The sequence below is a fragment of the Phascolarctos cinereus genome, unplaced genomic scaffold (genome assembly GCF_003287225.1).
Source record: "Phascolarctos cinereus isolate Bilbo 61053 unplaced genomic scaffold, phaCin_HiC Scaffold_1;HRSCAF=81, whole genome shotgun sequence".
NCBI classification, from domain to species: Eukaryota; Metazoa; Chordata; class Mammalia; order Diprotodontia; family Phascolarctidae; genus Phascolarctos; species Phascolarctos cinereus.
In genome coordinates, this window is record NW_027555514.1 from 14737316 (window position 1) to 14753932 (window position 16617).

The 16617-nt window shown below is 44.4% G+C and overlaps 1 protein-coding gene across 2 annotated transcripts in view; it reads left to right on the forward strand.

Moving 5' to 3' along the window:
* The first annotated feature begins 10643 nt into the window (after nucleotides 1-10643).
* Nucleotides 10644-16617, forward strand: part of GPNMB (glycoprotein nmb) — a 32246-nt gene continuing 26272 nt past the window's right edge. The window contains exons 1-2 of one of the 2 annotated variants that reach the window (XM_020993259.2): nucleotides 10644-10855; nucleotides 15955-16110. In XM_020993259.2, coding sequence (XP_020848918.1) covers nucleotides 10789-10855; nucleotides 15955-16110 — 223 coding nt within the window. In that variant the 5' untranslated portion in view covers nucleotides 10644-10788. The remainder of the gene's footprint in view (nucleotides 10856-15954; nucleotides 16111-16617) is intronic. The other variant, XM_078150807.1, reaches the window with a different exon arrangement.

Genomic DNA, 16617 nt, shown 5'->3' on the forward strand with positions numbered 1-16617 from the left:
TGTGCCAGGCACTGGCAGCAGCAGAAACGGACCAACCTTCCAAAACTTAAGACATCTTCAGTCATGCCAAGAGGGGAAGGACCAGGTGGAGGAATACTGTTTACCTTGTTAGAGAGATAGGTCTTTGTAACAGATGCTGTCGCTTAATTGTTTGTGTTTGTTCAATTTGGGGGGGATTTGAAATGACCATAATGCAAAGAAAAAAGGCATCAATGAAATCACAATTTCAAAAAATTAACACATTGTACCTAACATTGCAATTCTATTCTATTCTTTTTTTTTTTTTAAGGCAATCGGGGTTAAGTGACTTGCCCAGGATCACATAGCTAGTAAATGCCAAATGTTTGGTCTGAGGCCATATTTGAACTCAGGTCCTCCTGACTTCAGGGCCAGTGCTCCATCCACCACCACCTAGCTGTCCCAATTATATTCTATTCTAAAAATCCTTCTGGCAATGCTTTACCTACCAGCTCAGATACTGCTCCTTCTGAGCCCAAATAATTGGCTTGAACTTCTATCCCATAGCTCTCCATTTGTCAAATTGCTATCTTGTCTTCATGGCTTCACTGAAGAGCACAGTGTGGGATCAGAGTGGGTGATGAAGAAATGTCTGTGAATTCGTTGGCTGTACCCAAAAAAACCATGCCAGGATTTCAACCTTGCTAAAAATGACAGAGCAACATAACTTTTCTCCTTTGTTCTGCTCATGAGGAAAAGTGACTGGATTTGGAGGCAGAGGGCCAAGTTCAAATTCCACCTCTGCTGTGTGTTAATTCTTTGTGTAACCACAGACAGGTCACTTTACTCTCAGAGGTTCAATTTCCTTGTGTATAAAATAAGGGACTTGGACGAGATGATCTCTGAGGTTCCTTAAAGCTATACGGAGAGGTGACAACAGGAGAAGCTGCTAGGAGGGGCTAAAGTGGATCTGCAGACCCTGTGTTGATATCAGGAGCTTTTCATTTTTTGTGCTATGGACCCCTTTGCGAGCAATCTGGGGAAGCCTCAGAATTCCCTCTCAGAAGCAAGTTTGTTGCCTACATCCATAATTGAAGGAAATGTGAAGTTTCACTCAGAGGTTATCAAAAATAAAGATATAATTCCTTTCCTGTCCGAGTTCACATACCCCTGACATCCGTCCATAGACCCTAAGCCGGAAACCTTGGCCCAAATAAGGAAGTGAGCAACAGTCTTGTGAGAGGAGATGAAGAGAGTGAGCTGTCCTCCATAAAATGGAACCATAATGGTACCAGTTACTCCCAGGGATGTCGTGAAGATCAAATAAGATAATATTTGCAAAGGGCTTTGCAAACCTTAAGGTGCTAAAAAATGCTCGTTATTTTATCCTCATAATCGTCAACAACACCAAAGATCCATTGGTTTATTGGACTGATTAGCTCTCATCTCACTAAGGGCAGGGGCCTGAAGAGATGGAACACAGCAATAAGTTTTAATAGGGGAGCAAGGTCATGGGATGGTGATGTTTCTGAAATCAAACTAAAATGTAGTCCTGCAGTGGAGGTCCAGAGCAACCACCAGGTGACGGTCTCATGGTACCTGGCAGAGGAAAGGGATATGGCAGTGACCAGAAAGTGGGTGAAAGCCTGCCTTGGGGGTTTTCCTCATTGTCCTCTGCCCTGGCTGGCAGGCTTACGTTCTGTTCTTCTGTGTCTTGGGAAGGATATTGATCAGTTAGGAAATGTCCAGAGAAAGGTGATGAGGATGGTCAGGAGACGAGAAGCCATTCTGAGCAAGGACCAGCTGAGTGAACTAGGAGGTTTAACCTGAAGAAGGTTTGGAGGTGACCACTCTAACTGTCCTTTGGTGTTTGTAGGGCTCTCATGTTGGGGAGGGATTAGGCTTGTTCTGTTTGGCCCCGGGAGCCAGGACTGAAAGCAACCAGTGGAAGTTGAAGACAGGCTGATTTTGGCTTGCTGTAAAGAAAAGCTTCCTTACAATTCGAACTTTCACAAGGAAGAATGGGCTTCCTTGGAAGGTAGTGAGTTCTCCATCACTGGAAGTATTCAAGTGGAAACTGGCTATCCATTTCTTAGAGATATTTTATAGGGGATTTGGTGTCAGGTATGTGTTCTGGGTCTCTTTCTAAGCTGAGATTCTGTGAAATTCCCCTAATCATTAAATAATAATCCAACACCCAGTATGCAGCTCACTGCTTCTCTAATTAAGAAAGTATTTGGGCAACTTGGTTGCAAAACAGACAGAGTGCTGGGCCTGGAGTCAGAAAGACCTGAGTTCAAATCCAACCTCAAATACTTATTAGCTGTGTGACCCTAGGTGAGTCACTTCATCTCTGCCTTCCTTTGTTTCTTCATCGGTAAATTGGAGATAATAATAGTATTAACCTCCCAGGATTGTTGTGAGAATAAAAGGAAATAATATTTGTAAAGAACTTTGCACGTCTTAAAGAGCTATATAAATGTTAGCTCACTAGTGTCTCTGCCCAGAATCGGCATATCAGCTTATTCTCTTTAGGACATCTGCTCCGGACTGGAGAAATCCTGGGCTGATGTTTTTCTGGTGAATTTCCACTCATTTTCTAGTCCTCTTATGCAGGATCTCTCCTCAGAACAAATAAAATGTCATTTCCTGAAACACTTCCCAAAACCTCGAACCCTAAACATCCAAGGTAAAGAAGTAAAACACAGAATAGCATTTGCTATTTCGGTGCCGACCCATCCATGTTGTCATCCAGAGTCACAAAGTAGAGATAGGCCAAGCCAGGACCAGAAAATGGACTGAGAAATAGGACATTCAGAAATCTGGTGAGGGCATCCTCAGAGGAAAGGGCTTTAATCATTCATGCCACCTCTTGCTTCTTGCTCCGTAACAGAAGCAGTCACTTCTAAACGTGCGATCTCAAATGTCTCTGCCAAAAGAGGAAACATTTCCAAGCTAACCTTCATTCCTACTCAGCAACGTGCTATCTCAGATTTTACATTTTATAGTCAAATTGACAAACATTTATCCAACTATTGATTTGCGTGTTTGCATACTATGAGCAAGGCTACATTAAGCCTATAAACACTACAAAGCCTCTTAAAGAGTTCTCCAGTAAGGTGGAAGATGATGCTATACTCACCCACAATAGAAAATCAAAATGGAAGGAAAAGCATATGTCCTAGATGTCATGGACTAGATGGGTAACCCTTGTATCAGTGCCTTTGTTTTGGAGCTATGTTGCACATACATAATGAATTGGGCCTGGGATTGAGCAGAAGAAAGAGGCCAAATTGCCCCACAGCCTTTTCCTTAGAGTTCTGTAGAAATGTGGTTGACTTTTGTGGGTTTTTTAAAATTTGTATAACCTGATGTTTTAATGAAGCTGTTAATTTTCTCACTTTCTTTGCTAATTGCCTAGGATTTTCTGAATAAATCATCATGGCATCAGCAAATAAGGATAGTTTGTTTCCTCTTTGCCTATCTTTATGTCTTCTTGTGAAGGTCAAATGAGACAATATCTGTAAAACATTCACAGAGCCTGGCATGTAGCATGTACTTAATCAATTCTCATTTTCTTCCTTCCTTCTTTTAATTTCTTTCTCATATTTTATTTCTAGGGCTAGCATTTCTAGAACTATGTCAAATTACGATGGACTGAGGAGGCATCTCCTGTAGTAATTGGGGAAATCTTCTAGCGTCTCCCCAAAGCCCATTTCTTAAATACTGATGTGCTCCTAGTCTTTCTGCAAGGCACAGAGCACCACGACATCAGAAGAATGATGTAAATCAGAGAATGACTTAAAAGGATGCTATGTGACAAGTGCAAGGCCTGTGTGCCATGCTACAATGACAACTTGCATGAGAAAAGGTGCTCCAAAGAGCTTATCTAAGACAAGTATGGTCTGAAAGATAGATGGGCCAGTAATGCAATAGAACTGAGACCACAGATGCGTGTGACGTGTAATGCACTGCTATCTTTGTGATCTTCTGTGGAAGATTTATGGAGAAACACGGGCAAGGACCCCTTGAGGTGAGGAGGTGCAGAGGGGCTGCAATCTGTACCAATGGACAGAGGTCCCCATTGGTCCAACCATGTCTTTGTCAAGGTATCCAAACAGAAAGGTGCTAAAGTCTGTCTATATTTACTGTTTCCATCTTGGTCACTTGAAACATACGAGAAGAAAAAAAAAGAATGGCAAGTGTCTAAATGTTCTGGGCACCTATGTCAGAGACTAGGTCTAATTGCTTCATCTGAGAGGGTTTGACCTCTGCTCGTATTAAGATGAGTGTGAATAAGGCACGAATGACTAAGTTTATAGCAAAGAGTTTTATTACTGGGTTTTGAAAGGTCCATTTTGAATTTCAGGAGATTCCCAGAGACAGACTGTCTGGAGGTTCATCAGACCAATTGACACAACATGAACCCTGTCCACATGTTTGCCTGTTCTTTCCTCCATCTTCTGGGAAAATGCCAGGTCTCCCTTCAGCCAAAGGAGTATGAACTGGTCCTAGTTTCTTAAATATTCTCTGAAAGTGCATCTTCCTGCCCATAGAGCTTGAAGGGACCTCATGGGTCATCTGATCTAGCTTCTTTATTTTACAGAGAAGGAAACTGAGCTTTAGAGAAGTGAAATTATTTGCTTATGATCATATAGTAGTGGCACAAGGATTTAAACCTGGATTTTCTTACTACCAATATGGGGTTCTTTCCTCCATAGCATTCTGCCTCCTCTATAGTCATTACTTCTGACCCATATGCAAAATAGGTATTCATTACTTAATAAGGATGATGATGAAAATAATACCTAGCATTTAGATAGCACTACAAGGTTTTCAATGAGCTTTACAAATATTACCTCATCTGATCCTCATAACAGTGGGGTTGAGGGGTTTAAGCTATTATTGTCCCCATTTTACAAATGAGGAAACTGAGGCACAGACAAGTTGCCCAGGGTCACAGTGCTTGTAAGTGTTGAGGCTAGATTTGAACTCAGGTCTTCTAGAGAACAGGCCCAGCCCTTTAGCACTTTACCTACATATGTCTCTCTCTGTGTATATATGTATATATGCACACATACACATGTACACTGTGTTGTTGTGGAGAAATTTCAGTCATGTCCGACTCATTTGGGGTTTTCTTGGTAGAGATACTGGAGTGGTTTGCCATTTCCCTTATTCAATTCATTTGGCAGATGAGGAAAGTGAGGCAAACAGGATTCAGTGACTTGCCCAGGGTTACACAGCTAGTAAGTGTCTGAGGCCAGATGTGAATTCATGAAGATGAGTCTTCCTGATTGCAAGCCCAGCGCTCTACCCACTGTATCATCTAGCTGCCCTTACACACAGACACACAGACACACACACACACACACATACACACACACACACATTACGTGTGTGCCTATATGTACATAAACATATGCACAGGTACTACGTTTTATGTATATCTGTGTGTAGCTATAGTATTTTTTATGTTTATGCTATTGAAGGCCTTGTACATATGTATTTCTGTTTTGTTTCATTCATTAGATATAAACTCAGCTATTGTTTGCTGAACACCTACTATATACAAAATCAAAATAGGTCTGACTCAATAACCCAAACGAGTTATCTTAACCCAAGTAAAAGCTACTGAATCGGAAACATTCTCTTATTCCAGCTGACTTAAGTTCTGATGCTCCTAACACACTGAAACAGAGTAAGAATGAAAGACAGTTCAGTTAGCTGTGTTTGAAATTAATACACCAGCTGAAAGAGACTTGCTTCTCAGGTGGAAAATCTGTCCCTTCAGGTGGAAAATCAGCCTTTAAGAGAGCGAGAGTTGTAGGTTTGTGTTTGGGGGTGAGCCTGAGAAAGGGGGGGCTTGGGCCGGGCTACTCCCGCCCTCGGAAACAAAGCACTTTGTTAAGAGAAGTTTGCATGGCAGCCGTGAAAGCTGAGGGGAAACATAGAAAGACCTGCCTGAGCCAATGCAGAGCAAAGTAAGAGGCCAGGAGTATGAGACAGAAGCTGACCACAAGAACAGCAATGAAAACGAGGAGAAGGGCAAAGCCCAGTATGGAAGCCAGAGGTCAGAGGGCAGTGGGAGCCAGAGGGGGCTGGATTGTTTTTCCTTATTAGCGGGGAGGATTCTGGGAGCAGATTGCAAAGGACTGAAATGCAAAAAGTGGAAAACCATTGATTTTAAAATGTTAAAAAAAAAAGCTTTCAAGCAAAGAAAAAAGAGAAAAACTTAGGGGTTTTTTTTAAAAGTAAATAATTTTAGAGCTTAGTAACTTGGGAACAAAAAGCATAATGACTTACTCATCTAGAGAGGAAAGTGACAGGAGAGACAGGGTAGCAACCCTTAAGTGTGAGTCATAGCTAAGAGCCAAATCTCCAAACCGTGACCGAGATTACACACATTTCAAAGTCTCCATCAGGAAAATCCAGTCACATGGATTCTTTCTTTCTTTGAACTAATTTATCTTTAATTTACTCCCATCTTTCCCCGATGCCAAATATCCAGGGTTTCGTTTTGACAAGCCTGCTCCCTACCTCATGTTAGACAACTCCCTTGTACCCTGCTCCTCTTCTCCTGACTTTGTTTACAGCATAGAATTTGGTATTAACGTCTCAGCAATTAGAGACATTTTGGAAGACAAAAGCAAAGTGCAGTGAGTCACAGAAGGATTGTACCCTCCTAATTTCACCGAGCTATTCCCCGGCTAGGACTTTGTTCCAAAGAAACCATAAAAGGGAGGAGGAAAGCCCATCAGTACGAAAATATTCTGTTACTCTCTTTGTGATGGCAAGAATAAGAAATGACCAATATCCACAATACTGGAGAATGCTTGGATACATAGCAGTTTGTTAATGAAATGAAATGAGGCAGGTGGTGGTGGCGGCTAGCAGGCTGATCTTGGAGTCAGAAAGCCCTGGATTCCAGCTCTGTCTTTAATGTACACTGAATGGGTCTCTAAGAAAGATGCAATGACCCTGTGCCCCTGGCAATTCCCTAAGACTCTTAGTGATGTTTGGAGAGGACGTTCCTCACCGGGAGCTCCCTGCTGTAATGGAATTACAGAGCCAGTTAAAAAAAATAAAATAAAATAACAGAATATTATTGAACTGAACAAATGATAAATGTGAAATAGACAAGGAAATATGGAAAAACCTCTGCAGAGCAAGAGAAAGTGATGGCGGCAGAACAAAAACCATATCCATACTGACTAGAGGAAGGAAGAAAGAGAGGAAGGGAAAGAAAAAAGGAAGGAAATGGAAGGAGGAGAGGAAGAGGAAGGAGGGAGAAAAGAAGGAAAGAAAGAAGGAAGATAGGGAAGAAGGAAAAGAAAAAAGGATGGAAGGAAGGAAGAGAAAAAAAGGAAAGAAGGGAAGAAGAAAGAGAAAAGGAAGAAAGAAAAGAAGAGCAAAGCCAAAAGTAGAACTTTAGACAGTCCTGGTTGGTGATGAAGAAAATAAAGCATTTTTTTCCTCACATAGTACTTCACTACTTATTAATTCATTTGCATCTACCTTGTTAACAGTAAAGGTTTTCTATCAGTTCTTGTCTCTTATTCTGGACATTGATGGCTATTAAGTTAATAATTTAAAATTAAATATATTCTCAGCTATATGATTATGCTTCATTATTAAGAGATGAAGAACACTAGAGCTACTCTTACATCAGTAGGAAAGACATAATCACACTTTATTTGACGAAAGGTGAGTTAATTAAGGACCGGGGTTAATTGGATCATTCCCCTGAGTGACACTTCCCTCCTCTGCTCCCACCCCCGACAAGCCCTGAAAATTGCTGGAATTTTACTTTTCTTCTAATTGAGCAACTTAGCTGGACTCTGACAGCCTAGAAGAGGCCATCTAATCATGATTTCCTGGAAAATCTTCTCATTCAGGCCTATATGGAGATGGCCATTTTATTTGGTCTTTGTGAAGTTCAGGATTTTTAAAAAAGGAAATGAGAAATTATTTTTAAAAATCTCAATTCAGGACATAAATTAATAATAATAATAATAATAATAATAATAATAATAATAATAATAATAAGTCCATACAAGATTACTTCCTCCTAAAGATACATCTGGGGAGGGGGGGGAAGGGGAACTTTGTCCTTGGATGCAGTTTAGAAAAAGCTGCTTTTTTATTCCTTCAGCAGGTAAGAGCTTTGTCCTGGGTAGGAATCATCAGTAGCAGTTATTAAGAATAATTGGTTAAAATAGGAAGGGACACTTGCAACGTCCTGAAAGTTCACCCTGGGCAAGGTCTTGTGTGGAAAGGTTGGAGGTCTCTCCTGGGCTCTCTCCCTACTCACCCACTCAACCGCGTTTGCCGGGCTTGTCAGAATTGCTGGTCATGTCTCTGGTTTCTCCTTCTAAACAATACTCCCTATGGTCCTTAGTTCGGCATAGCAGATGAAGCTGAACGTCCAGTTTTGCCTCCAAAGCATTCAATTGAACAAGCTGTCCCGGGGCCGAGCTAGGGGCTGAGGACAAAGGGACAAAGCTCCCCAAAAGCTTGCATTCGTAGGGGGAGGGGGTGGTATTCAAAGCAACTAACTTCCTGCTTATTGTTACCAAAGGCTGGGTCTCTGCACCTGCTGCCTGTGTGAACTCTCAGCCGGCTGCTGCCTCCCCCCACAATTCTCGCTCTGGGCTCCTAGTTACTGGGCTAGAAACCGCTAATAGGAGGCCAGGGTGAGCTTTGGGAGGACACTTGGGGTCCACATCCCGCTTCTGGTCCTGTTTATAGCTACTGTCAATGAGGAACCGTGTTCACCAAATACAGTGAGAAAGCCCCCACCTCACCCCAGTCCTAGCCCAGTGGAGAAGAGCCTAGAACTCTTCGAGGCCTCGGGAGCTGACAAAGTTGCCAAATTTATTCCGAGGTTTCTCAAGAGGCCACCCTCTCATCCTGGCTTTTCTGCCAATTTCAAAAGATCCCAGATCTAGAGGTAGTTCTGGGACCTCAGGAGCCATGGGAGCTGAAGTGACTCGCCCAAAGTCATCTAGGTCCTAAGTGTGTCCAGAGTAGGCTTTGATCTGATACTCTTTCCACTCTTGCTCCTTTCCTTAAAAGCTTCCACCTTTTTGGCAATGTGATTTTATGTAAGCGCAGTTCTCACCTATCACTTAGAGACCACTCTACAGGGAATCACTTGATATAGTGAACCTGGGCTTATTTAGGGCCCAAGTATGCAGGTGGTAGAACCTTAGGATCCCATCGGTGGATGGCTTAAGTTCATCCATGTGGGATGACAGCAAGCAACAAGCATTCATTAAGTGCTTACTGCATACCAAGTCCTGGGTATGAAAGGCAAAGAAAGGCAAAAACATGGTCCTGCCCCCAAAGAGCTTGTGGATTAATAGGAGATGCAATGTGTAAATAGTGAGCTCTGAATAGATTAGACGGAAGTAGGTCTTCCCAAGAGGGAGCGGCTTTCAGCCGCTGGGAATGCAGGGAAGAGCCTCTGGGAGAAGATTTCTGAGCGGAGTCTTAAAGGATGCCAGAGACACTAAGGAAGGAAAGAGGAAGGACGTTCCAGACACGGGGTATAGTCAGTGCAAAGATATGGAGGGGGATTCTTTTTCAGGTCTAGATTGAGTTGGATGGCCGCTGAGGTCCCTACTAACTCTAGAAAACTCCATGACTCTGGAGTTCTATGATTTCAAGGAGATGTTCCATAATTATGCCACAGTATCATCAGCTCTGCCTCTGACTATTTTTTTTAAGGCGATTGGGGTTAAGTGACTTGCCCAGGGTCACACAGCTAGTAAGTGTCAAGTGTTTGGTCTGAGGACGGGTTTGAACTCAGGTCCTCCTGACTTCAGGGCCAGTGCTCTATCCACTGCGTCACCTAGCTGCCCCTCTGCCTCTGATTTAGAGATGGGACTGTGAACCAGGAATCTGTGATACATACTATTGTCTGCTGTTCAGTCATGTCTGACTCTTTGTGACTCCATTTGGGGTTTTCTTAACAAAGATACTGGAGTGCTTCGCCATTTCCTTCTCCAGCTCATTTTACAGATGAGGAAACTGAGGCAAACAGGGTTCAGTGACTTGCCCAGGGTCAGACAGTTAGTAAGTGCTTGAGGCCAGATTTGAACTCAGGAAGATGAGCCTCCCTGACTCCAGGCCCCGTGCTCTATCCACTGTGCCACCTCACTTCCCTGACAAATTCACTGGGTAGAAAACATTTTAAAATAAACAAATAAACAAAAAGCCCTCCTCTGTGAAAACTTGTCTCTTTAAAATGCATGGCGGAATCATACAATAGACAAAGATTCAGAGCTAGAAGGAACCTGAGAGGCCATTTGGAATAACCCTTTCATTTTACAGATGAGGAAACTGAGACCCAGAAAAGCTGGGCAACTCACCCAAAGTTATATGAGTAGCTAGGAGCAGCCCAGACAAGGTTTGTACCCTGGTCTTCTGACTCGAAACTCCTTACCCTTTGAGCTGTCCCATGTACCCAATAGAAGAAGGATGCAAGAACTGTGTCTGCACCACAGTCTTTGAAAAGATGAAGTTGTTTTGGTTTTCTTTCTTTCTTTTTTTTTTTAATAGGCAATTAAATAAGGAAAGAAGTAAAGGCTTGAGTGTGTGACTCATGAGCACGAGGTATGGGGTTGAATTGAAGACACCAGATCAGGCAACCAAGCTTAGCCTCATCACATGATGTGCCCCAGGCCCTCTTTAATTGAGCAGAGGAGGAGCTGGCCCTTGGCTGGGGCCAGGAGAACATCACTGCGGCTCTCCCCCAAGTGGCTGGAGCACAGGAAGCCCGAGTAGGAGAGCTGGCCTCAGCTGTGAGCTCAGCCCCCAGTCCCCATGGCAGGCCTCTGCTTTCTCCTGGTTCTTCTCTTGGCAGGCAGAATCCCGCTCGACGCTGCTACACGTAAGTAGCTCTCTCCATTTCTCCATTTGCTTCCCAGGAGGGATGGGGGGTGCTCCTGGAGGAGGCAGAGCCTGAGCTGAGGTCTGCAGAAAAGTTCCCCCAGCAAGAGTTCGGGCTTTCCTTGGGCAGAACTTCTCATTGTCCATCTCTGAAGAAGAGAAAACTGGAGCAAAAAGAGGTTTGTAGTATTATCATTTCCATTTGTGCTCTAGGGGAAACATTTTTTTTAGTGCTCTGATTCATCTACCCATTCAAGCATAAGCTCCCTGAGGGCAGGAATCACTTGCTTTCTGTATTCCCATCCCTGGCCCCTAGTAGAGTGCCTGGCACATGCTACAAAGATGGCCCACCCTCCCTGAGGATGCCCTTTGAGCTGCCTTCCCATTGGTGGAACCTCATGCTCTGGGCTGGATGTCTGCATTCATCTGGGGCTGCTGGCCTCCACCGCAGAGCAGGCTGGCCTCATTGAACTCCTCTGGCTTCTATCTGATAAAGACCTCAGATGAGCTGATGCCCAAGGTATAGGACAGAGAGCTGAGGACCCAAGCACTGGAATAATCCTCAGTGTCTCCGAAGGGGCGTTTCTAAATTCTTCCTTTTTTGGCTTCCCCGCCAAAGATTTGCAGGAGCTTGTTAACTGGCTCGGGTGGGGCTCATATGGCTGATACAGAGTTGGCTCGGGTCCTGTTGTACAAGTTGAAGGAGGTCAGAGAAGGGAAAAAAAGGAGGTTGTCTCAAAACCTGTCCTTGAACCAGAGATAGCCTAGATTAGGGCGAGGGAGACAAAGCAGGTGGCTGAGCAAGACTTCCTCTGACACTAGCTGATTTTACCGTGGTGTGCCTTGGTGGGGAAAGCGCAGGACTTGGAAGCAAGGGACCTGTCACCATGGGCAGCCCATTTCACCACTAGAAACCTCAGTTTCCTCATCTGTAAAATGAGAGATTGAATTAGGATGTCTCTGACATCTCTTCTAGGTCTGGATCTGTGATCCATCAAGACACAAACATTTATTGAGCATTTCCTGTATATATTCTTGCTACTTTGTGCTTGGGGATACAAAGCACTGGGGAGATAAACCCCCGCCCCCTAGCAGCTTACATTCTAAAGGGGAGAGACAACATATAAATGCAAAAAAGATGCCCACGCAGTAGCCATAACTTAAATTTAGAAGAGAAGGCTCCAGTTTGGAATCTGTGATCCCTCTGAGTTCCAAGGCAGTGATTCCAGAATCAAGAGCATCCCCATTGAAAGTCCTGTGTCCCAGATGGCATCTGGACTCTGGAAAGGGGGCCCTAACACCTCAGATCATTAAGCTGCCTCAGTGTTTGCCCTGGTCTGCTCCAGGAAATACCTCTAATTCAGAGGACAGCCTCTGGAAGTTCCTCAGGGCTATGTGCCAAAGTGCTATCTTTTCTCACAGTCTCATCCTTTTTATTTTCCTGAGAGATCCTATAGATAGGCCCCTCTCCTTTCCATGACTCTTTTTTTTTCTTTTTAGGCAGTTGGGGTTAAGTGACTTGCCCAGGGTCACACAGCTAGTAAGTGTCAAGTGTTTGGTCTGAGGCCGGATTTGAGCTCAGGTCCTCCTGACTTCAGGGCCAGTGCTCTATCCACTGAACCACCTAACTGCCCCCCTTTCCATGAGCATGGATTTGAAGTTAAAGGACTGGGTTCAAATCTCAGCTCAGTCACTTACTCTGTGTAACTTTGGGCAAATCACTTAGCTTTTGGGGGCCTCAGTGTCCTCATCTATGAGAGTCGAGGGTTGAATTAAGGTCCCTTCCAGCTCTAGACCGGCGGTCCTTTGACAGAGGGTGGAGAGCAGATGGAGCTCTGGGAAGCGATGAAAAGAGGGAGGGAGGAGGTGAAGACCTAACTAGTCCCTCTCAGTTCCCATGATCTCCTGAGCCATCAAAACCCCTTTCTCATGTGTGGGGCGGCTTCTATAGCTAGGGATGGGTCGGGTGGAGAAGGAAGGCAGATGTCTGAGCCTGCCTGCTCCTGGCAGGGAACAGCTAAATGCTTCTTCCAGATGGGCTACAGAGTTCCAGGTGGGCCCCAACCCCAGCCCCAGGGTGCGAGCTGGGGCCTGGTGGGGGCAAAGCTGCCCTGAGTGCCACAGCCTAGAATGTGTAACCAAGGAAGGGATCTCCGCACAGACTTTCCCTGGGCGTGGGCAGGCGGGTTATGCCCTTTCCCAGCCTTTCTATCTGTCTGTCTGCTGGGACTAGATCTGCAGGCACCTCTGGCCTAGGGAATGTTATAGGACCTGGTGTTTGGGCTTTGAAATGGATGAAATCTGGAGTTTGTTTTTTTGAGGGGTGGGCAGAGAAGCTCCATTTGGGACCCTTCACCAGCCTTTGAATCTTTGTGTCTCTCTTCCTAGGCTAGACTTGTCGTCAGAAAGCCTGGGTTCAAGCTTTGGCTATAACAACGACAACAGCAGCTGATATTTATATAGTGCCTACTGTGTGCCAGGCACGGTGTGATGCCTCATCTTATCTTTATAGCAACGCTGGGAGGTAGATGCTGTTATTATCATCCCCATTTTACAGATGAGGAAACTGAGGCAAAGTAGGGTAAGTAGGGTTAAGTGCCTTGCCCAGGGTCATAAGCTAGTAAGTAAAAAAAAAAATGAAAACACTGCCGGCAATGACTACCTCTGCAGGTGATGAAAAGCACTTGCAGATTCAGTGTGGGGGCAATGGAGAGCGCTGTAGGTGCAGTTCGAGGTCCTGGGTTCAAGGCTTCTCTTTCCCACTTCCTGGCCGAGTGCCCTCCGGGGGCCACGCTGAACCTCCTGAGTCTCAGGTCCGTCCCCACTAACATCCGTGCTAGCTTCCCCTCAAGCATCCACGGCCCTCTCAGAACTCCCTTCGGCAAACAAAGTGCGGCGTGCTGGACCGTCTCCATCCTGATGCCTGATGAAGAAACATGGTTTCCCCCTCTGAGAGCACTGAGGGCTACACAGGAGGACCGGGCGGTGGTGCTGATCCTCCGTGACTCCATCTGGAGTTTTCTTGGCAGATGCTGGAGCGGTTAGCCATTTCCTCCTCCAACTCATTTGACAGATGAGGAAACTGAGGCAAACGGGGTTCGGTGACTTGTCCAGGCTCACACAGCTAGTAAGTGTTTGAGGCTGGATTTGAACTCAGGTCCTTGTGACTCCAGGCCCAGCACTCTATCCGCTGTGCCACCAGGCTGCCAGAGGACCTCAGTATAAACTTTCAAATGTGCTGGTTGTAGCAATTGATGGCTTAATTTCAATTTTTGTTCTTTGGGTCCAAGGTAAGCGGAGACTTAGGAGGAAAGAAATATATGGCATAAGAATGATTAAAAACAATTTTTTTGAGCTGCCCTCTAACCCACCAAGGGACAGGTAGGTAGCCTAGTGAATAGCAAACTGGGCCTGGAATCAGGAAGACTTGAGTTCAAATCCAGCCTCAGACACTTACTAGGTGTGGGACTCCGGGCGAGTCACTTGCTCTTTGTCTGCCTCAGTTTCCCCAATTGTCAAATGGAGGTGATAATAGCACCTCCCTCCCAGGGTTGTTGTGAGGCTCAAATGAGGTGGTAATTGTAAAGCACGAAGCATGCTGCCCGGCACGTAGTAGGCGTTATAGGAGCGCTAGCTATTATTATCAGAATCTGTAGAGGCAAAGTTTGAACCAATGTCCTTGACCCCAAATCTGTGTTTTCCACTACACCTGCCTCTCATTGCTGGTTTCAGAGCAGGGATTGTATCGGTCCTTCTCAATGATTGCTATTTTTACCCCCCCGTATTGGTTCTGAGAGCAGTTTTATGAAGAACAGTTTCTGAAGGTTTATAATTAAGAAACAAAACAACAGGCAAGAAATGTGGGTCTTCCTTTTACAAACGTCAGACAGGAAGAGGTTGCCCCAGCACTGGCCCCTGCCCTGAGAGGCAGGTCCAGGGCCTGTAAGCTCCCTGAGGGCCAGGACTGTTGGGGGACACAGTAGGCAGTCAACAGATGTCTATGGGATGCTGTTATTCTATTAATCTTTAAAAAAAATTTTCCATAATGGTGATATTTGGTATGTAACTGATAACTAGATTATTTATTAACTATTAAAGATTTTCCTCAAATGCATGTTGGACCATGACACTCCCCTCCTCACTAAATGTCAGCAGATCCCTATTAGTCTAGGATATAATAGAAATCTCCTTTGGTCATCTAAAGCCCTTTGTGACCTGACTCTGCCTATGATTTTAGGCTTATTCTACTTTACTCACCTTTCAAGCACCCTATGATTCAGCCAAACTGGCTGTGCCCTTGCTTGGAATGCCTGTCCGTCTGTCCTGCTGCCTTTTGCAAGCCGCTTCTTTTTCCTCCAAGACTCTGTCCAACATGAAAGCTGTCCTGATCTCCTCAGCCCTTAGTGTCTTTCTCCTTGAAATAACTTATCATAATGTGGGTTATTCAGGGGAACCCCTTGAGCTAATGGACCAGGGCATCTCCCATGGAGCTTGAATCTGTTTGAGGGACATGAGCTCTGGAATATATTCCCCCAGCAGCTACTAGCTGGATGCCAGCATAGATGCATAGAGCACTGACCTGGAGTCAGGAAGACCTGAGTTCAAATCCAGCCTCACACACTTACTAACTGGGCAATCCTGGACAAGTCACTTAACCTCTGCCTTCCCTAATTTCCTTTTCTGTAAAATGGGATAATAATAACACCCATTGTTGTGAGATCAAATGAGACAATATTTGTAAAATGCTTTTCAAATCATAAAACATACAAATGATAGCTAGCTATAAAATACAACTTCCTGAAAGGCAAGAAACGATTTGTTTTTGTCTGTATCCCCATCCCAGAGTCTAGCACTGCGTCTGGTACCCAGGAGTCACTTCACAAATACTGGTTGATTGATTAGTTGACTTAAATAATAGTAAATTATTATTCCTTTGTTTGCCTGATAAACCAGGTCGTCTATGGGTGGGTGTTCTTTGCTCGGCAGAATAGGCAAAAATTGCTTCCCGTGTGTCCTGTGCTCACATAAGAATTTCCTTGCTGGACACCAGAGTGGAGTGGGGACCAATGGCCATTTGTGTCCTTCTCCATCCTAATTTAGGATTTCAAGACGTGGCGAGCCACGGAGGAGCAGCTGCCCCTGTCATCAGGCACCAGGACCGACTCCACGGCTGGTCTCCTGACCAAAGCATGTGGAATGAAAAACTCTACCCTGTCTGGAAAGAGGGGGACTCCCGGTGGAAAAGCTGCTGGAAAGGTAGTGAGGAGGTCAACACACCCACAGGTTCCAGGAAAATAAAAAGAAGCGGTCGGGCTATTTTGGCCTCCCTGCTGCCACGGTCACCCAAACTGGCTTTTGCGTGTGGCAGAGCTGTAATCACTGACCAGTAGTGCCTGGATTTTATGGGACTTTGCTTTCTGCTCAGAAAAATGATAGTTATTATTATAATGTAATAGAATAAAACACAATCAATTATATTATATTATTATTGCTATTTTGCATATGAAAGAGCTGTAATTACATACCGCTATTACCTAGATTTTGCAGGACATGCTTTCTGCTCAGCAAGAATAATAATAACAATAATAATGATAATTATGATATAATAACATATTATTTTGCATATGAAAGAGCTGTAATCACATACAATATTGCCTGGATTTTGCAGGACTTTGCATCCTGCTCAGCAAAAATCATTGTTAAAATGATGATATGACATCATATTACATTATACTCTGTCTTATATTTTATCATATTGCATAA